Below are 21,748 nucleotides of genomic sequence, written 5' to 3' on the forward strand. Positions count from 1 at the left end.
GTGAAACCCTTGAGGACAGATTTTGTGGAGGTGTCGAATAAATGACTTCATTGATTTTTTTTAATTAAATTTTTCTTTCAAGTCTTCCCCTTATTGCTCTTACATGCACACTTTACCTCTACAAAAATGTGAAAATCTTAAGCACTTTTGAAGGAAAAAAAGAAAGAAATTTATATAAAAATAAATGTATAAAAGATTAAATAATAATATTAAATAATAATAATAATATGATAATAACGTAATACAATATAATGATAATGTAAACAATTATAATAATAAAATATCATAAAATAATATAATACAATATTATAATAATAATAATAAAATACAATATAATGATAATGTTAAAAATAAAAACTATATAATATAATATAATAATTATTATAATAATATTATAATAATCATTTGTCAAATTAAATGTATGTTTTGTACTCAAAACTAATAAAAAATTACTAAACAACTCTGTGTTAAAATATGTATTACATGTGTCATAACAGAAGCTTCAGTCTGCTTCCTTGGCGCCGCATCCCAGAGACAATACAGACTGCCGGTCTGGACGCAGCATTAATTAAATGAACTGCATGATAAGTATTTAATTTCCACAAACAAAACGATGGAACAAAATGGTAACCGAGGAAACACTATCACCTCTCTGATAAAGCCTCACTTCCATGCCTGTCGTCGTCCTAACTTTTAAATGAGTCTCTGAAATGAATGTGAGTTCTGACAGCCGGTGGTGTCTGCTGCTGCTGTGCGTCATAAGAGGTGATAGAGCAGCGCCGTGCAGAAAGCACTCAGGCACACGCCGCACAGGGTCACGGCCAGATCACAGGTCTGCAGGAGCCGCCGCCGCTCGCCGTTCAGATTCCCCGCCACGCCGTGTGCTCCTCCCGGGACGCCATCTTGCTCTCTGTCCGAGTCGACGCCACCTTGGCTGACGGAGGATGCCCTCGCTGCAAACACTCGCCGACTGGCAACATTTTGCTCTGTGTTCATTTGCAGATTGAGTGCATGGAAAAAAAAGATTATCTCAATATGCAAGAGAGGTGGTAAAAACTGAAATGTGGGGAAATGGCGCCATCTTGTGGCAAAGACGTCCAAGTGGGTGCAGCACAGAAACTCACCTAGACAGCTCTGCAGTGGCACGATGACAATAGTGACAACGACAGAGAGAAGAGATGCATATGTCTGCAGAGGAATGAGAAGAATGAATTTAAATAAATCATCACGTCTCTCTTTCTCAAAATAGCTGCCTTTAGTGTCTTTAATGTCTTATTCATGACGATCGTCCAATTAGCATTGTCACATGTTTCAATAATTAAAGGTATATCAAATTATCAAAGGACGATAATAAAGTGTAAGACGTTTTTTTTTCTTCCTCTCACTACATACAGTAGGAGTGAACTGCTTACCAAGAGGAGCTGGGCTCCGTTCTGACTCATTCTCCTCAAGGCTTTCCCCATCTGGACTCTGAGCAGAGCTAAAGAACAGGGCAGCAACGCCTCCTCCTCCTCCATCTCCACACATCTGAGGACAGAAATCAAAGGAGGCTGTGTCACACACAAGACGGCAGCGATAATCATCTTTTGTTAAAATAACAAATAAACCTCCTATATAGTCTTCTGACCAGTTCAAAGAGCTTTATACTACATTCACACACACACACACACACACACACACACACACACACACACACACACACACACACACACACACACACACACACACACACTTCATACAGTGATGGCAGGATCCAATCTAAATGTTCATTCACACAACAATGGCTCAAACCTCGGGGGAAATTTGGGGTTCAGTACTTTGCACAGGGAGACTTCCAATCTACCAACAAACAGCGTTCTTTCATTCAGGAGTCTGCAGTTTCGTTTCCCGGCAACGCTTGTGTTCAACACTTGAATACTTCTGACTGTACTTCCGTAGTTATTTCAACCCAAACAGCTATCCGTCCCCAAACCCAATCAATTGATTTCCTGTGAAGACAGAACCGTTGTATGAGGATATGTTTCTCTATGTTTCTCGTAAAGACATCGGCCACTAACTATTCCACCCTCGCCTCCAGAGTCTCAGTAGTCAACAGTGAGCGGGTCTGGAGGCTCGGGCAGATAAGCTCCCTCTTGAGGATTCTTTTTTACTTGTTCAGATTGTTCAATGTGCTAAATCACGTGCACACATCTGTTTTTGAGGTTGTTTTTTGTATGTGCAGACTAACTAAATGCCACAGCATCCGACCAGAACAAAAAAAAAAGACTGAAGGAATGAGCGTGAACTAGTTTTTAACTAGGAGAAATATTCATTGACTTGCTAAGACTCTCGAATGTCTGTATGGTAAACAAGAAGACAGTTAGCTTAGCTTAGCATAAAGACTGGAAACAGAGGGAAACAGCTAGCCAAGGTGTCCAAAGGTAACGTATTCCACCTAGCAGCACCTGTAACCCTCATTAATTAACAGATTATATTTCGTTTATTTAATCTTTAAACTTTTTTTTTTAACGACGAAAAACAGCAGAACGATGTATAAAAACGGGCCTCGTTAAGGTGATCATTTATGTGGGCATGTTATACCAGTTCATTATGGGAGTTATATAAAGGGTAAGGACCATATAAGTGTTTACTTTTGCCTACTCCTTTGGAACATATAATACATACATATAATATTTATGTATTTGTTTATTTAGAATCTGCTGTATATATTTATTGTTCATTTTTTTAGTTATTCTTGCTTTGTTACATGTTCAAATGGTTTGTCCTTTCTGGGCTACTGTAGAAACATGGCGGGGCTTCCTATGTATATGTGAAGAACTCATTCTAAGCTAACGGAAACGCTAACAGATTCTTAGTTTCAGGTGATTAAACACTAATGAAAACATGGTTACATTTCTGCCAATAAATCCCCCAAAATGCTTCACACTGTTCCTTTAAACTTAAAAGAAGAAGAAGAACTTCATATCGTAAGTACTATAAACAAATATTAATGATCATTACTCATTCACCTTTTTAAGATCTTCACCACGATGTCCTGCTCGTCTCCCTGTGACTCGTTAATAAACAAGTGGTGGATGTTCTCCGGTAGAACGTGGCCTTGTTCCGCCAGAACCACCAGGTTGTACATTCCCTGAGAAAATGAAAAGAGAGGAGCTGGTTATTCACACAGAGAAAACACACTCCAAATAATAACACTGTATAATGTGGTTTTTATTGCAGTGTGCCGGAGCCCGTGACCGTTTTAATGAAGTTTATCATAAGGGTGATGAGATTACGGTCACCTGGGGGCTTCCTGCTGCCGCTGCTCGGCCGTACATCGATACGGCCTCACCGACCGACGGCGATAATGAGTCTCCTCGCCGGCCGGAGGAAGCGTAGTAGTGGTCTCCCATCTTCAGCAGAGCTATAAAAGAAGATAAATACTGGTGGTGTTTATTGAGCGGACTGACAGACGCAGAAAGAAAATAAAATAAAATGAGAAGAAACTCACTGTCCGGATGCGGATCGTAGTTTAATATGGAGAAGTTATGATACCTCCACTGACAGTCGTGAAGGAGGTTCAGCTCCTGAGTGCAGAGAGAGAGAGGGGCTCCGTTATCCACGGCTGACACTTTCCCTCAGGCTTCGTTTCCTTCTCTTAGTCTGTGACTGTTCATCAAGCTGCCTCGTCAGGCCTCATCGCAGGAAACCATTTAAAATCCTCCTATAAACTATTTGTTCTTATTTTTCCTTTTCTCTTCGGTAAGACAACGTTCTACGAGTGGTTTCCCAGACAAAATGACAAAACCATCTGGTTCCAGTTCACAACAGGCAAAACAATCGATTAGTCAACTAATCGATTGTTTTGGTAATAGTTGCCTAAATTTCTTTCATTGTTTTTTTGTCTTATTTCTAAGAAACTTTGGTAAACTCAAGATTTTAAAATGGTGTTTTTGAGGAGAAACTTTACAGCTCTGTCGATTAAATCAACTAATTGATTAGTCAGGCCACCAAAATATAAACAATCGGCCACACGCCTCCAATTCATGCTCTAGTGGGATTCATCTGTGGCTGCAGATATCGATTACTTTTAGTAATCTAGTATGCTGCCAATAATTACATCAATCTCTCGGGTGAGAAAAACTTCATTATGCTTCATTATTAAAGAGCAATTAGAGGTCAGTAAGACGGGTCTCTCAAAATGAAATCTAATTAGTTTCCTCTGAAAGATCAACATTTTTTTTGCTGAACCATTTTGATAAATACATATATATATATATATTTATGGATTTCAAAAACGAAGCCTCTATGCCATGAATTTGCATTGATGATTTTTAGTAACCGAGTTGAGGAATCGTTTCAGCCCTTGATCCAACATTCACAAAGGTAGATTTTGGCGGTTAACAATATTTGATGCATCTGGACTTGACTTCTCTTATTTTTCTTAATTAGGAAAAAATATAAAAGACATATAAGAGAATGTTGCATGAGGCTTTTTGATTTCAGAATCGTGCTGAACATCAGTTGAAAGAGAATAGTCATTTTCTGTTGGTGACGGACATGAAGGGGTTAAACACCAGAGACACTCTTACCTCACACAGGTGGGCTGCGTTGCTCTGAGCCAAACCCAGACCGGCTTCAGCTGCCAACACATACTTCACAAAGGCTCCCTGCCTGTTTGCAACACAATAAACAAAAACAAAAAATGCAGAAGAAGCCGAGACGAAACAACAACGAGCAGAGACGATGATTAAATGTGGACGATTGTAAAAAGGTCATTGAAATGAATGTGCGTACCGGGAGCCCTGGAGGAAGGCCTGCAGAGCGTCTCTGATCATAAAGCCAAGATGTCCATTCTGGTCGCAGACCTTTTTCAGCATTCTGCACACAGAGGGGTAAAGGACGGCTGATGAATTATGGAATATTATTCCCCTATATAATATCGTAAAATATTGTAACGTAATCTAAAAATACTTTCTGATTTGTTGAGGAAATAAAAACAACAAAAAAACAACCTCAGCTGCAGATGGAGCTTCTTTAAATTCATAAGATAGAGGAACAATGGTGAGCAGAGTCTCTCTGTGCCAGACAATAATGCAGCGACTCATATTTTTAGATATGCAAATGCCGACTCCTCTGACCTTGAATCAGCCGCTGCCATTGAGATTGGATGCCACTGAGCTGCAGGCTACATAACAGAGCTTTTATTCACCACTTAATGAAAAGCCTCTTACGTCACAGCGCTCTCGGCGTCCTGGGACACGCCCTCCAGGTTCCCCGTGGAGAGGTACCACGCCGCCTCCACCGATGCGGCGGCGTGGCCGAGCCGGGAGGCGTTCAGGAACTGCAGGAACGCGGCTGTCTGAGAGCGGGGTCAGGTAGGAAAATATAAGAATTAAAGTGGCCCTATTATTCTATTTTCCGGGTGCATATTTTTATCTCACGTTACAGTTACAACATGTTTACATGCGTTAATGCCCATAATCCTCCTTGTTTTTCTCATCCTGGCTGTCCTGCAGCACCTCTTCTCACCCTCTCTCTGAAACACTCCGTTGTTGCTCCTCCATCCAGAAAGCAAAGTCTGCTCTGATTGGTCAGCTAGCCCGCTCTGTTGTGATTGGTCAACGTTTTTACATTTCAAAAACTCTTCATCCAGAGCTTCAGCTCAGTCTCTCTCTTTTGTTGTTTGAGGTTCAAACTAGCCGAAAGGAGTTTTACACTTCTGTAACTTTATGACCTCATTACATTGTGACCTCATAAAGTTACATTGTGACCTCATAAAGTTACATTATGAACTCATAGTGTTACATTATGACCTCATAAAGTTACATTGTGTCCTCATAAAGTTACATTGTGACCTCATAAAGTTACATTGTGACCTCATAGTCTTACAGAAGTGAAGGAGATAATTCAATGGAGCCGTTTCAGGAGCTCAGGAGCTTCTGAGGGGGAGGGTAACTCCTTTTAGGCGTGGACTTCAGGTTTTACACTCTACGGACATTTTACATGTACAAAAATATATATAACACACTAAAGAAGAGGGGAAAAGTGGAAAAGCATAATAGGGCCACTTTAACACAAGAAAAGTGAAACAAGAGTTTTTTCGACAAGGTGGTGCGACTCGGACCTCGTTCCTCAGCGGGTGGTCCGGGTTGGCGCCGCTCAGGTGATAAATCCCCAGGTTGAACATGCCGTCATTGCTGCCGTTCAGCGCCGCTTGCCGGAAGTATTTTACCGCCTTTTTGTGGTCGTTCAGAATAAACCCGTAGTACCAACCCAGACCGCTCAGAGCGTTGGTGGAGCCCTGAAGAAAAACAGAGAGAGAGATGTAAAAGAGACGACACACACACATATATATGTATGTAAACACACAGATTCGATTGATTGCACACACACAGACACACACACACACACACACACACACACACACACACACACACACACAAACAAACACACACACACGTACCATTTCTGCAGCTTTCTCCAGCAGCTTCAAACCTCTGGTGAAGTTTTTTTTCACTCCCTGGCCCTGAAGGGATCAACATCAATCAGAGGATCAATAAGTGTCAACACACACACACACACACACACACACACACACACACACACACACACACACACACACACACACAGAGTTGAAAGTGATCGTTAAATATCGCTCCAGTCTTTATAATCTTGCAGGACCTTCATCAGCAGGATGGAGTAGTCGTACATGGCTGAAGGATCTGTCATCTGCAGAGCGCTTCGTTCGAACCACTTCACCGCTTCCGCCACGTCCTTTGAGACGCCGTGACGTCCCCAGTAGAGCATCGTGCCCAGGTGTTTCTGAACACAGTGAGAAGTTTACATTTGGTTTATTTGACAAATAACTTGAGTACATCTCTAGTTCTTGTGAAGAAGTTTATTTAAAAATGACTGTGTGCATTTAACGAACTGAAACAGACAAGTGTTTCTGGACGTCGATAGGAAAACACACAAAAAGTAAAAGTAACTTTTAACTTAAAATATATAGACTGTTGTATGTGAAATCTGGTACTACACGCCTGTGTTAAAGCATTGTCATTCACCATATATCTTCTCTGATACTGCTACAATGTGAACAACAAATCTGCTAGTTAGCGTTAGCTGTTAGCAGCACAGCAACGTTAGGAGGTCGCATTGAGTTACATTATGATTGGTCCGCTGGATAAAAACTAACCTGAGCTTCGACGTCTCCTTTCTCCGCTCGGTACTTCAGATAGTGGAAGACGTCGCTCGTCTCCTCGGTGAAGCTCTTTAAATCCTCTTTGTTGCTCAGATAGATGAGTTCCAGCTGGTGTTGCTTTAGAAGAGACGGAAATATAGTTAATTATTAGTAATAAGATAAGATAAAATAGAACTTTATTAATCCTGAAAATGATTGTTTAAATTATTGATAAAAGATTACAACAGAAGAAAAGCAATAAACAATAGAATAAAAAATATAAACATATATGTACAATAATAAGAACACAATAGCTATAAGAGTAAGGTAAATACGTAAATTAAAATTAATTAATAAAAAATTTAACTAAAATATAAAGAAAGTAAAATACAGCAACAAAGAAAAAACTACATGAGTAAAAATACAATGTGTATAAAAACACCAAACTTAATAAAAAAGCAATATTGAGCATGATACTAAGAGATATTGCCAATGATATTGGAAAAGTAGTTACAACTTTTTTGCACATAGATCAATGAAAATAATATCGCAAAGTACTACTACTACTACTTTTACAAATAATACTTCAAACATGACTCCTCATTGTTTAGATTCCGGGGCATTGAAAAGGTCAAAGAGAGGTCAAATACTTATATTTAATCCAAAGATTTGAACGATGAGATACCTCAGGCTCTAACAGACATTTTATTATGAATATAATTGTTAATATTATATAATTATTATCATTATTATTTTATGGATAGATGTACGATTACATAACTTTGAATGAAAGCTGAAAGGCCCAAGTTTTTATTCATCACCTGCAAATATTCTCGTAAATACTACTTTGTGCTGATGAACCTGCTGTTCCTTTTCTCATTTGTGGAACATAATAATCTATTTTATCTAATCGATGAGGAGAATTTATCAGGTCACAAATCTCCACCTGCCAATAAGAATGATAAAGGTGTAATGCGTCTCGCTCTAATAGGTTCATTGAAGCTAACAGAGACTCATGTCAATCAATGAGTCTGTACACGCCCACTCCAGTGTTTCCCGTTAATCTGTCTGATCACAGGTCTCCTCAGGACTGTGTGGGTGCTCGCAGGCTTCAGATCGATGTAACAATGTGTAGAACACTGTTGACGAACGTCCAGATCAACCAAAACGTTGGTGAGATCAATAAACTGTGATGCTGAGCGAGAGCAGTGTGTCGAGATCTTCTTTTGCTCAACACAAATAAAACTCTTAGTAGAAGAAAAACACAAAGTACATGAGGTAGGAAGCTTGGTGACGCTGTGAAAACATGAGTTTATGGTCTCAATCTCTAGTTTCAAGTCTTCTTCAATACAGCATGATGTTCATTTAGTAAATGATGCTCCATTTAGAGTCAAACAGACCATAAAGCAGGGGATGCTTTAGGGCGGGGCTACACACTGACTGACAGGTCGACACCAGAGACGTAAACGGCGTCCTCCGTCCAAATATGGTCACTTCCTGTTCACTGGTTGCAAAAAACAACAACATGGCGACGGCAGTAATCAAAGATGGCGACGGCAAAATATGCAAACTCCAGCAAAACGGCCGTCCACAAACCACTGAATGACGATGGTTTTCGCCTGTAGGAAAAAAATTCAAGACCGTCCGATGACGTCATTCTGCTAAATAATTAGCCATGTGCTTCTGTTTGTTGCAGGTAGAGTTTGTTTTTTCGTATCAATGGGCCATCCCTGGCGAGTGACAGTCACAATAGCTTCAAGACATCCTTTTGATTTCTAACAATTCCTCCTTATTGTCACACATGAAGACATCATTTGTTATAAAGATCTAGAGGTCTTAAGTTATTTCATTGAATGTATATTATACTAAAATCATTATCGTCATTGACAGATTTTAGAACAGTTTCATCTTAAACCTTTATGACAAGTCGTTTGAACAAATCTACTTCTTTAGGTTTGTTTTTCTGTTTCCTGACTTTTACAATTGGTTATTCTTGCTTGTGTGTGTTTTGTGTCTGTAGATCTTCCTTCCTCCTTTGTTTGTTCGTTTATTGTTTATCTGTTTTGTCATTTCTTTATTCTTTGAAACAAAGTAGGAGTCTCAGTAAGTCTTTCAGGCTTCCTTCCTCTCATACACTGTAATAACTGTCTGTTTTCTATATTGTATGTATTTTATATCTTCATTATTGAGCAAATAAACAGCATACAGCATACCATCCAGTAGTTGTCGAGACATTGAGTACTGGACCAAAGTGGAATGCTGAACAATAGCATGTTAATGCTAGCATGCTAATTTAATAACAATCTTAATAATTTAATATCAACGAACCTCATTTTCATGCATCCTGGAACTATCCACGAGGCTCCGTGCCCCGACGTTGGAATAGTAGCTGTAAGCCACGTCCAGGTCTTTTGGAAACCCGTCAATTCCTTGTTGGTGCTTGTACCCAGCATGCATCAGGGCGAAACGGTTATTGCCCGATGCGCCAATCAAACTGTAGACATGACCCTGAAACGCGGCATTATTATCAGGCATTGTATGATATTAATAAGTATGTTTTATGATTGCATTGATATTAATGGATGACTCTACCTGCTGTCGATCGACTGATTGGCCGAGGCCGGAGAAGTAGACTGTGGCCAACAAGAGAGACGCTTTGTGATTTCCAAAGCAGGAGGAAATTCGGAGTAGAGCCGTTGATCTGAACTTGACTTCATTTTGTTCCTCATCCGAACTCAACATTGAACCAACTGCCTGATCAAACAGAACAGTCCGGAGCTCCTTCATGCCCAAAGATCCTACAGAAGATAATGCAGGAGTCATAAACTGTAAACAATGACGTGTTATATGTGAGTAAACATGAAACAATCTATGAGACCTGTTCTGATGTCCTCCTTTTTTGATTGCAAGAAATGAAAAAGTGTGCTGTATTCAAGTTGTTCTTCCCACGTCCATGTCTGGGTGCACACTTTGTCTCTGGACGGACCCCGAAGTCTTCTGAAGAGAGGAGTACACGCACCTGGAATTAAACATAAAGAGCAACCTGTCAGCAGTAGTCCTAAAGTTAGTACTTAAAGTTACTACGAGGACCTTTCATTTAGTGTTGATTCTGGCGGTCCCTGTGGACTACAGTGGTAGTGTTTCTGTTCACCAGACTCCCTTTAGAAAACCTCTCATTTTACTGCAGCAGGGTCTGACAGTCTGCCCCGCTCAGTCCTGGTTCTGGTTCTCCTGTGCCTCCCTTCTCTCCAGCAGGTCCAGCTATACGGTCCTCGCTGGCAGCCAACAGCAGAGAGGAGAAGCTCTGCTCCAGGAGGAGGAGGAGACGCTGCTGCTGCCGGGAGCAGGTCAAAGGCTGTGGTGAAGCCGGATCTGGGTCTGTCCACGGTGGACTGGTCTCTGCTGGATCTGGGTCTGTCCACAGTGGACTGGTCTCTGGTCTGGATCTGGGTCTGTCCACGGTGGACTGGTCTGTCCTGTCCACGGTGGACTGGTCTCTGCTGGATCTGGGTCTGTCCACGGTGGACTGGTCTCTGCTGGATCTGGGTCTGTCCACGGTGGACTGGTCTCTGCTGGATCTGGGTAGTCCAGATCCAGCAGTAACTGTTGTTGTTGGTCCCTGTGGAATCACAGCTTTAAAGGACTTATCTTCGTGATCCCTCACCTGTGTCGTCTGGTGTCGTGTGGTGACTCTCCGTCACTTCCTTAAGAAAAGCTTGTGTAAGCGCTTTCACTTCCTGACACTCCTGATGCGTCTTATCCAGCTCCTGCAACGTTGACTCCAGCTGGTTTCTCACCTGGGACACGGAGAAAGCTGCATTTCAACACAGTTGTATAAAACAGCAAACTAAATGAAATCAGGAAAAGGAAGCTTTACCTCTTTAGTTCCGAAACGGTAGTACTTGATTGGCCCAAAATACCCGCGGAATCCCCGCATGTACTTGCTTCCTCCGATCACAAAGTACCCATCAGTGTCGTCATAATAGACGCTTTCCTGAAATCTATTAGATATTGAACACAGCTCAAACCAGCTCCAATGATCATGACAGACATGTGAGTCACCTTTCTATTTCAGGAACTGGACCAACAGGTGCTTTTGTTCTTGCAGTTTGTCGTTTTAAACATTTCAAAATCAGAGAATCACAGAGAATCTTTAAATCCACAACCCGTCTTACTCGTATTGATATCTGCGGGTTTCATCATCCAATGTTGCATCCAGCAGCACCTGGAAGTCAGACATAATAATGATTATGCATGAGCTCACGACACACCAGCTTATTCGGCTGTGAACGACTGCAAATTGCAGCACAGACACTTCAATCGCCTCGAGTTTCCCAGCTGGAAAGAAAAAAACATCTTTCAGGAACTTGCAGATGTTCCAAAAGGAATCCAAACACCTCCAAAAGCAAAAGGGCACCAAAGCACACAGAAGAGGAGGGAGAACTTGGGGATGTTGCCCCGAGCTGTGTTTTAATTTCTATTTCTTATCCCACCACCCAGAGGCACGCTGATTTTTTAATTTTTTTTATACCTTTGAGTCCCATATGTAACAGTCCAATCTGATCCATTTCCACCGGGGCAACACGACGCCGGCTCGGAAAGCTTTATCTTCTCCCGTTGTCACACGTGTCTGAATAATGACGTCTCCTACACAGGAGATATGGCAGTCATATATTTCTCAGCGGGATATCCAGCACGCTTTATTAATACATAACACAGTCTGTTTCCCCGAATCACACAAAACACACACATCATCGCTCACAATCATCTGGTGCTGCCGGCCCACCTGTGTCTGTGAGCTGCAGCAGAACGGAGTCGAACCCGCGCTTCCTGCCGACGTGATGGATGATCCCGCAGAGCTTCTCCTGACACCATTTCAGCAGGTAGATCCACACGGAGAAGGTGACGCTGTAGGAGAAAAAACACATGATCTGACACAAAAATCCTCTCTTCAGCCACCGAAGCGAAGAGGTTGAATTTAAAGCGCCGCTCTTTATCTGCTAAAGATGACTGACCTCGCTGTCTGTCATTGACCGTAAATAGAAAGCTCACATGCTCCGGTGGAGAGGCTTCATGAAAGCTTGTGAAAGGTGTTTGTAATGAAAGTGAAGTATAACTAAAAGGGGGGTTTGTTAGAAACGTCTGACAGCACTGAAACAGAAACAATCACTGACCTGTGGCCTGTTCATCTGCTGATTTCAACACAAACCACCAAACTGTACATCTGAGGGACTATATGATGGTTTATTTGGTTTTATTGTGCATGTTTAATGCTTTTAATATCTACAAACTATACTTAAGTGCTACAACATTTGGAGACTCTGCAGGGGATTTAATTCCCGCTGTGTGTGAGACTAAGCTCCAACTAAACTGAACTAAGTGAGAAGTCGGTGTGTGAAGTTGATGTCCAACCTGGGCTGTGTCACAGCATGCAGACGGGCGCTCTCCAGGTGTCGGTCGATAAAAGGCTTGAACACGCGGACCGATCCAAAGTGCTCACCAGGACTCGCCAGGGGAAACTTCAGCATATCGATCACGTCTATGCACGAGTAAAACAGCAATAGGTTACATATGCAGCCATGGATGGATTACTGACGGGCCTACTGGACACAGGACCAGGGGCCCAAAGTGTCACTTTCAAAATATAACATAAAGGGACACACATCAACCAAGAAGAAACAATAATTACAACAGAGAGACAAATGACTCAAAAAGACATAAAACGACCACAAAGAGACATAAAATGACTACTTAGAGATACAAAACAACCACAAAGAGAATGTGAAACAAAATGACAACAAGACACGATTTGACGACAAAGAGACACAAAACCACCACATAGAGACACAAAACAACCACATAGACACAAAACAACCACATAGAGACACAAAATGACTACAGAGAGACGCTAAATGACAACAAAGTGTGATAAAACTACAAAGAGTCACAAAACAACCAAAAAGAGACACTTAATGACTACAAAGAGAAACAAAACGACAACAAAGACACACAAAATGACAACAAAGAGATGAAAAATCAACAAATAGATACATAATAACTAAGAAGAGACACAAAACAACCAAAAAGAGAAACAAAAGGACCACAGAGACAAAAAACAAACACAAAGAGACACAAAACTAACAAAAAAGAGGCTTAACAACTATATAAACTTTGTGTCTTGCTCCTATGTAATAGAAGTTGTAATAGAAGTTGTGGGGCCTTTTGAATGTCTCTGCCCAGGGACCCATTGTCTCATAAACCCCCCTATGTGGACAGAAACAATATGTTTATGTTTCCATTCAAAGTTTCAGTAATAAAGACATGAAGATGAAGGGTCTAACCTGACTCGTGTGGACAACGATGAATCCTGTTCCTGGTCGTCTGCCACACCAGCTGAGCGGACCATGAGGGGCACTCGGTGGGCGGTTTAGCTGGACGCTCTGAGATTGGCTCCACCTTCAGCTCTTTATAAACCCTCAACACAGAGTCCCGGTAAGGTTCTCCGCCATCTTCAAGAAGGTCTAACCAAGCGCGAACTGTCACATTCTGTGTGTCCAAAACGTGCCTGTTGAAGAAGTCACGTCGATATAAAATAGACGGAGGCAATCTGAGGGCCACCTGGTGGATCCTGTAGACCCCCGGTGTGCTTCCGATCCATTTCCTCCTGAAGACGGCTGAATCTGTCTCCTTTAATGTGGACGCCACCACCTCCACCGCCAGCCGACAGGGCCCCGAGCAGCGGTACCGCACACGGACCACTGAGCCGTGTGACACTTTGTCGGGGGCTGAGGCAAACCCTATGAAATGATCAGGCCGACTCTCACCAGTCTGGGATGAGGAGGCTTGTAGCTCACATTGTCCCTGGATGAAGTGAAGGATGAGTAAAGAGAAATTACTCACATGCTTGTCTTTCTCACTCAAACTAATTAGGCAGGAAAGAAGTGGCCAGAGGACACATCTTCAAGACTCAAACCTGCAATAACTGATCGTATCGGCCAGCGGATAACACAACATTAATATGTCTACACATAGGAGCAACCGTTTAAGGCGATACGGTGAACTTGTTTGCACCTTATTTACACATCAGGCAGTTATGAAGCAACATATTTTTAGAGCGTTCTTTCTAAAAAAAACAGCTCTCTGCTGCAGCTAAGCAAAACAACGCTATGAAAAAACTGAACCAGAACAGTGAAGTCCTGGAGTTTCACATTCAACCATTCATATCAGGATTACATCATTACAGTAAACAATAGAGTTTCTTACCATTATAATAGCAGCAGTGAAGATGTATCCACAAAAGCAGAAGGGTAAAACGTTCATTTTGAGTTGTTTTTTTGCCTTAAAATTAATTAAAACAAACACGTAATCCTTGAGTTAATATCAGTCCATTCGGGAAGTCAGTAATGTGCAAGACTATGATGTTTGACTTCAGTGGCTGTTACATTCCCTAAAAGGTGTGTGAGCATGAACACCCAGCGTGATGCAGAATTACCTGAAATTCTGGCGGTGCAAGTTTAGCAATTTGCATGAACGGCCTTTGAAATATCTTCAGGGCTTGGCTGATTAGACTGCAACAAACATGTTGTTGGATTTATTTTGTACGTGTTTCATGGGAGCGATTGCATCAAACGTTTGGAAAATCGACCTTAATGTTAAACCCGTCACCCAGGGTCCTCTTTGGCCTACGCCCTCACATGACTTCTGAAGAAATCTGATCAGAAAAAACAACCTGATATAGCAGCCAAAATTAATTACCCATGGGCTGTTCATGCTTCAAAGTGGAGGGAGTGAGGTGTTGGTTACCGTTGCCGTTGGGTGTGTTTTGGGCGACCACGCGTAGACGAGCGCTGCCTTGGTGTCTATATATAAAGGGGGCTGAAGTCAAGAAACTCTAGACGGCGAACAAACCTATCAGAGAGTTGAACAGATGAATACCTTTGATTAGACTTTGGGTTTTCTTTGGGGAAAACATAAAATGGCTTTACAGGACTTATGCAATCTCCAGGACTTTTTTGTGGACAGTTTAACCCCTGGATGTTCTTCAGAGAACTTTGGGAAGAAGACTGGTTTTAGCTATCTGACTGGTTTGCCCTTTAGCAACAGCACAAGTCTGTTTAATTTTTATATACCAGTTGCAGAATACTTGGATGAAAGCCCGCTACAGTTTGGACAGATCAGCTCCGCCCAGCGCTCTGCCTCGTCTCTGGACTCCATCTTAGACCCCCTCTCCTTGCATACGAGTCTTCCTCTGGCCTCCTCTCAGTCCGTCCCTCTACCCTTCCCGATGTCTCACGGCACCACCACCTTGGCTTTCATTTTTCAGGGCGGCGTCCTGGTCGCGGCGGACACTCGCTCCAGCTGCTCCGGCCTCGTGGCGTGCCCGGCTTCCCAGAAGATCCTGCCCATCCACACCCACTTGGTGGGCACCACGTCGGGTACGTCGGCCGACTGCGCCCTCTGGAAGCGGATCCTGTCCCGAGAGCTGAGGCTCTACCAGCTCCGCCACGGCCGACGGTTGTCCACCAGCGGGGCCGCCAAGCTGCTCTCCCACATGCTTCACCCGTTCAAGGGTACGGAGCTGTGTGTGGCCGCCACGCTGTGTGGGTGGGACGAACGCCAGGACCACAGAGGTGCAAAGACTGATCTCAGTGTTCAACGAGAAACAACAGGGAGTCAAATGACCGATCCTGGAGAGTCTGTAGATCTTGAAAAGGCCTCTCCGGTTGAGACTCCGAGCTCTTCCTCAACAACAATTTGTCATCAGCGTATCGTCGGAAAGAAAGCGAGCTCCTCTGGACCCAGTCTGTTCTACGTGTACAGCGACGGCACTCGCCTGCAGGGATCGCTCTTCTCCGTGGGTTCTGGATCGCCCTACGCCTACTCCATCTTGGACCAAGGGGTTCAGTGGGGGCTGACGGTGGAGGAGGCCACGTCCGTAGCCAGGGAGGCCGTGTACAGAGCCACGCACAGGGACGCATACTCGGGGAACTGCGTGGACGTCTATCACGTCTCCGCCAAAGGATGGACCCGCAGGAGCAGAGAGGATCTGAAAGAGGAGTATTACAGGGAGAAGGAACGACGAGGGAGACGGGATGTGACTTTGTCGGAGTGAAGACATGAAAGGAACACAAACGGCATGAGAAGAGAAAGGCAAACATCCAGGGGAGTGTTTTGGCAAGAGAGACGCGATGGCATCTTTTGCATGCAGATACTGAATTAATGAACAGGACAGGCAGTTGCATCCTCCAGGCTGTTTTCTCAAATGATTTGGGCATGCACATATCGCTCCCCTCTAATAAACAGCTGATGTTTTGTTTTGGCACTGATGATAAAAATGTATTCTAACAGCACTCTGCTGCTGCTGCCGCCGCCTGGCATTCAGATTTGGACGCTGAAAAAACATTATGAATCATGTGAGATAATTACAACCCACTCCTGCATGGTTTGAGTCACACCGACACAGAGAGAGGCAGAGAAACCAACCCGAGTGAATCGTTAGAAAAAACCAAAAGGTCTCGCTGTGAATAAAGGAACTGACTGAGCTTTAGCATTAAACCCGTAGTTGAAAACTGATTTGTGTCCGCTGTCAGAGGTTTCACTGACACTTCAATAAATTAATGAATGAATAAATGCGATTCTGCTGAACTAGCTTGTTCGTTCTGTTTGAGCGGCCTGGTAGTAAATTAAGCGTAGTAGTAATTATTCTAGTGACAATGACTCTGTGAGGGATATTAGAAGAAAAGGTAAAGAGCTGTTCGTCCTATTCATCCATGCTCTTTATACACTTCAGTGCCAAGCTTTTCAAGGGAACATTGTAGCGTGTGAATTATGCTTCAGTTTCAAAATGTCCAAGCTTGTCGTTCAGAATGCTGATATGACAAGCTTATTTTTTGCGAGATGCCATATGTGACGGACTTTGTATGTGTGCATATGCATGTATGTATCAGCTGTCTTAAATAAATTACAGGCACTTCTCCCAGTGCGACATCAAGAGAGTAGAGTTGTCTTCTCAAACACACACTGTGTGACTGACTGCAGCTGTGAGTGTGAGCGGGGAAAGCCTCCCTTCCCCCCCGACCTCATCCATAATTCCCATCTTCAGAAGTTCATTAATGACAGAATTATTGAGTGAATGAAAAAGAAACAACAACAAAGAAATAAAACGAGTGGAAGCCAATGTGGTGGTCCAGATTCGAGCTCAGAAAGAGGCCAGAACCGTGAAAGTTATCAGAGTATTTAAGGCTGAATGAGGAGCCGGGACTTTGCTCACCCTCTTTAAATATCTTTGTTCAGTTTCATGCAAACTCCAGATGAGAGAAGAACAAACTCCACTGGATCCGACCAAGAAGTGAGATGTTACAGACCCTGCCATCTAAGTTACATCAGTACATCTGTTGTTTTTTGTTTCATCCCTTTAGAAGAACGATAAAAAAGAAACATATCGACCCTAACAGAGCATGTTTTCTCTTGTAAATCCGTCAACACTTGTTCTCATATCCAGACGAGCAGATAGATTACGGCTTGGCTTTGTTTTTTCGCAAACGCAGCAGTTTTTTTGGGGGCGTTAGCAAACCTCCGTATCCAGCTGGGTGCTCAGGGGATCTGAGGAGCGACCTTTTGGGGTTGCAAGTTTTGCTTTCTAGTCTTATCAGTCACCACTTGTGTTAAAGGCTCTGTTGTTTCTCAGTCAGGAGACAGAACTCACCAGTGATCCAGAAACATTGATGTGCAAAGCAAGACTGCACTCTGTAGATGAATGAACACTTGAGCTCAAAGCATGTCTCTCTCTCTTTTTTTTCAAAGTAAAAATATCCAAAACATGTGGGCCTGAAACTAAAATTCTATTCCAAGAGGGATCGCATAAAGTATGTCAAAATTGAAAAACTCATATTATCTAAAAATCTCATGTTTTCCAAACAGATAAATTGGATGTAATATTTAGATCTTGGGTGTCCGGACAAATATAGATTTGTATGGCATGATGTTGTTAGGAACACTCATCCTTGAAATTTGGATTAGTAAATACAAATTTAGATTGTTTTGTTTGAAGATGGGCTTTCTGTGTGTCGGAGACAAAGATTTGAAATGACTCATAAAAATCAGCTTAAAGCCACCGACTTAATGGGAGAGTGATTTACAGAAATGTACCGGGTATTAGATTGATCATTATGAGCAGGGGAGTGGGGGGGGAATCACAGTCAAACATTTGAGCCGCGAGTTTCTTCGCCGGTGGGAGAACGATGTGGTGAAATCTGTTAATGCGTCCTTAAGAAGCAATTTTCTGGTCCAGCTTCTGAGTGGAACAACTGGGAAAATTATGCAAACTGGCTGTACATAAACAGATTACAACAAAAACACACAGTACTTTAAGGGAACGATAACCAGAACATATTGCAGGGGTTGAAACGATTTACATTTTGTCCAGAGGAAAAAATAAATGTGATAATTACAAACAAAAGCTTTGATTTAGGAGACGTAGAAACTGAGCTAAACTAACGCGGTCATCTGTTCATATATATATATATATATATATATATATAGTATATGTATATATAGTGTATATGATATAGGAGGCTTTAAGGGGGATGATTATAGGGACTTATTGTAGCAAAAACTATTTGATAATGTGTGTGGAGATTTGTTTATGTGTATAAAGTCTATAAGTGCATCCGGAGATTTGTGTACGTTGAAAAAAACCTTGAAATCTGTATTAAGATTACCATTAAAAGATCTACGTACACATCTGGAGCTTTATGTAAGCTTTCAGAGTTTTGTCTTCAGATTGATGTAGCATTTACAGATGTGTCTCCACATTAAGAGATCTATGGACACATTCACAGTTTTGTATAAACATTTGCAGATTTGTCAAGACATTATAAACGTATGTACACATTTACAAATCTGACTACGCCTTTAAAGTTTTGTCTACACATTTACAAATCTGACTACTCACACACAGAATCTGAGTACACATTTGCATGTTAGAAATACGTCCACACATTTACTAATCTCAATACATTTACATAACACAGATTTACATTTTATTCAAATGACTTGCACACAGATTCTGAATGCACATTTGCAGATTCCTGTTCTCATGTACAAATCTATGAAATGATTTATAGTTTGTCGACACATTTACAGATATATTTATGCATTTAGAGTTTTATCGACACATTTACATGTATATTTATGCATTTAGAGTTTTATCGACACATTTACATGTATATTTATGCATTTAGAGTTTTATCGACACATTTACAGATATATTTATGCATTTAGAGTTTTGTCGACACATTTACAGATCTCAACACATTTGCAAATCTGAAAAAGGATTTGTATTATTTTTTTTCTTTACACATTTATAAATCTGATTAACACTCTACTAACACATTTGCAGATTACACATGGATTTCTGCACAGATCTCAGTACGAGATTAGATCAGTGAGGAGACAATTAGAATAGAAATATGCAAACAGCTTCAAAACAATAATACTAATCTCCATATAATAATGTATCTGAGTGAGTAACTAAAGGGGAGGGAGGGAGGGAGGGATGGAGAGAGAGGGAGGGAGGGAGAGAGAGAGAGACTGGGATAAGTGGTCAGAGCTCACGTTGGGCTCAGATGAACCTCGGCATCCTTTTCCCACGTTGGATCCTTTGGGCTCCGTTACACCGGAGAACACTGGAGCGGGGCATCGAACGCACGGTGAGCTCTCCTCTCCTCTCCTCTCCTCTCCTCTCCTCTCCTCTCCTCCTCTCCTCTCCTCTCCTCTCCTCTCCTCTCCCACTTTATTCTAACCTGCATTATTATTATTATTCTCTGCTTCATTCAGGTTCCCCCTCCCCAGCTCTCTGTACACTTCATCTTTTCTCATTTTTTATTTGGCAGGTGGAACTGTTTCACTGATTATTTATGCAAAATCCATTTTTCTCATTTTGCTGCGAGCTGTTTCTATGACATAACGCACTGCCGGAGCTGCCTGCAGAATCAGAGCTTTGTGACTGATGCTTTGGACACATTTTCTGGCTTTTTTTTTTTATGAATATGCTCCAAACTCACCTGCAGCGTGCACTGCCTTGCGCGCTCTGGGGATCTGGTGCGCGTTCATGAAAACAGTCAGTGTGTAAATGACAGAAACGTCAATCAAGTAGGTCATTGTTCAGACAAGGTCTCTCTCTCTCTCTCTACTTGATATGGTAATGAGCTGTCCAGATGTAATCATGTGCTTTTGAAGGAATGCAATGATCCTTCAGTGTTCTCCAGCATGCATGTGATGGATGATGACACATTAGTGCATATCTGCTGCTTGGTGTTGTATCCAGAGCCGTGGGGGAGATATGTGGGGCCCCGGGGCCCTCGTCACTGCTCACTAGGTTTGCTGATGTGTGGACGCTCACACGGACGAGAGCTGACCGAGCGCAACGATACGCCGTGAAGAAAAGGAGCCGGAGCAGAAGTGTCAAAAAAGTGCATTTCCTTCTTCTAAAGAGCGAGTCAATCCAAGCCTGGTGACCTCCGGTTCTGAGGAGTGAAGCCGATGAGGAAGTGTGTTAAAGCTGCATTCTCTCTGCTGTCCACCAGGGGGCGACTCCTCTGGTTGTATAGAAGTCTATGAGAAAATGACTCTACTTCTCTCTTGATTTATTCCCTCAGTAAACATTGTAAACATGAGTTTATGGTCTCAATCTCTAGTTTCAAGTCTTCTTCAATACAGCATGATGTTCATTTAGTAAATGATGCTCCATTTAGAGTCAAACAGACCATAAAGCAGGGGATGCTTTAGGGCGGGGCTACACACTGATTGACAGGTCGACACCAGAGACGTATACGGCGTCTCTACGTCACTCCTCCTCAGTCCAAATATGGTCACTTCCTGTTCACTGGTTGCAAGAAAAAAACCAAGATGGCGACGGCCAAATCGCCGAACTCAAGGCTTCTTAACATCAGTCCTCAAACCAAATGACCTCATGACGACGACGTCCATTTCTTATACACAGTCTTTGATTAGCTGTTAGCTTCGGTGCTGCTAACGCTACTTGTTTGTCTTTCAGTCAATTTAAACACAAATGTGTTGTTCACATGTGACGATATCGGGATAAGTGACCAGAAAAGCATCAATGACGATGTCCTGTTTGTCATATTTTTGATGAATATCGTCCGATAACGATCATCAGTGTCACTTCATTTCACACCACGATGGCTAAAATGTGTGATTAATCCGATGTTCACATGCATGTTGAACCTCGAGGATGGACAACGATCCGTTACACCACTAAGTTCTCCGTCCATCACATTGGAGGAACCCCCCCCCCCCCTTATATTAACGCCCCAGGATGCATCACTTAGGGCTAAGCCGTGTCGAGCCTGGACTATAATGCGCTGACTGATGTGCTGAGTACAGTGGGCCTCTCCTCAACGCCAGTCTGATTTGGAACGACTTAAGAGATTTCCATGTGTACGCTGAGCAGCAGAGAGAGAGAGAGAGAGAGAGAGAGAGAGAGAGGGAAATGATGAGAGGTTATAAGACAAACGGCAGCAGGAGAGAAAGCCAGAGATGTTTTAATGGAACTGAATCCGTCCT

General features: G+C 42.3%; 1 protein-coding gene across 1 annotated transcript; it reads right to left on the reverse strand.

The window, feature by feature from the left end:
- Positions 1-756: 756 nt before the first annotated feature.
- LOC129095056 (protein sel-1 homolog 3) lies at positions 757-19,802 on the reverse strand. Its single transcript, XM_054603418.1, is given in 25 exon segments — positions 757-986; positions 1,125-1,188; positions 1,413-1,527; positions 3,009-3,130; positions 3,282-3,403; positions 3,491-3,566; positions 4,572-4,653; positions 4,777-4,860; positions 5,214-5,341; positions 6,107-6,283; positions 6,446-6,508; positions 6,664-6,804; positions 7,178-7,300; positions 9,491-9,670; positions 9,755-9,960; positions 10,041-10,181; positions 10,827-10,959; positions 11,040-11,163; positions 11,338-11,387; positions 11,694-11,809; positions 11,949-12,070; positions 12,575-12,701; positions 13,504-14,023; positions 14,426-14,499; positions 19,772-19,802. Coding segments are annotated over 25 exon segments (3,351 nt in total).
- Positions 19,803-21,748: the final 1,946 nt, after the last annotated feature.

Source organism: Anoplopoma fimbria, chromosome 8 (genome assembly GCF_027596085.1).
Source record: "Anoplopoma fimbria isolate UVic2021 breed Golden Eagle Sablefish chromosome 8, Afim_UVic_2022, whole genome shotgun sequence".
Classification (NCBI taxonomy): Eukaryota; Metazoa; Chordata; class Actinopteri; order Perciformes; family Anoplopomatidae; genus Anoplopoma; species Anoplopoma fimbria.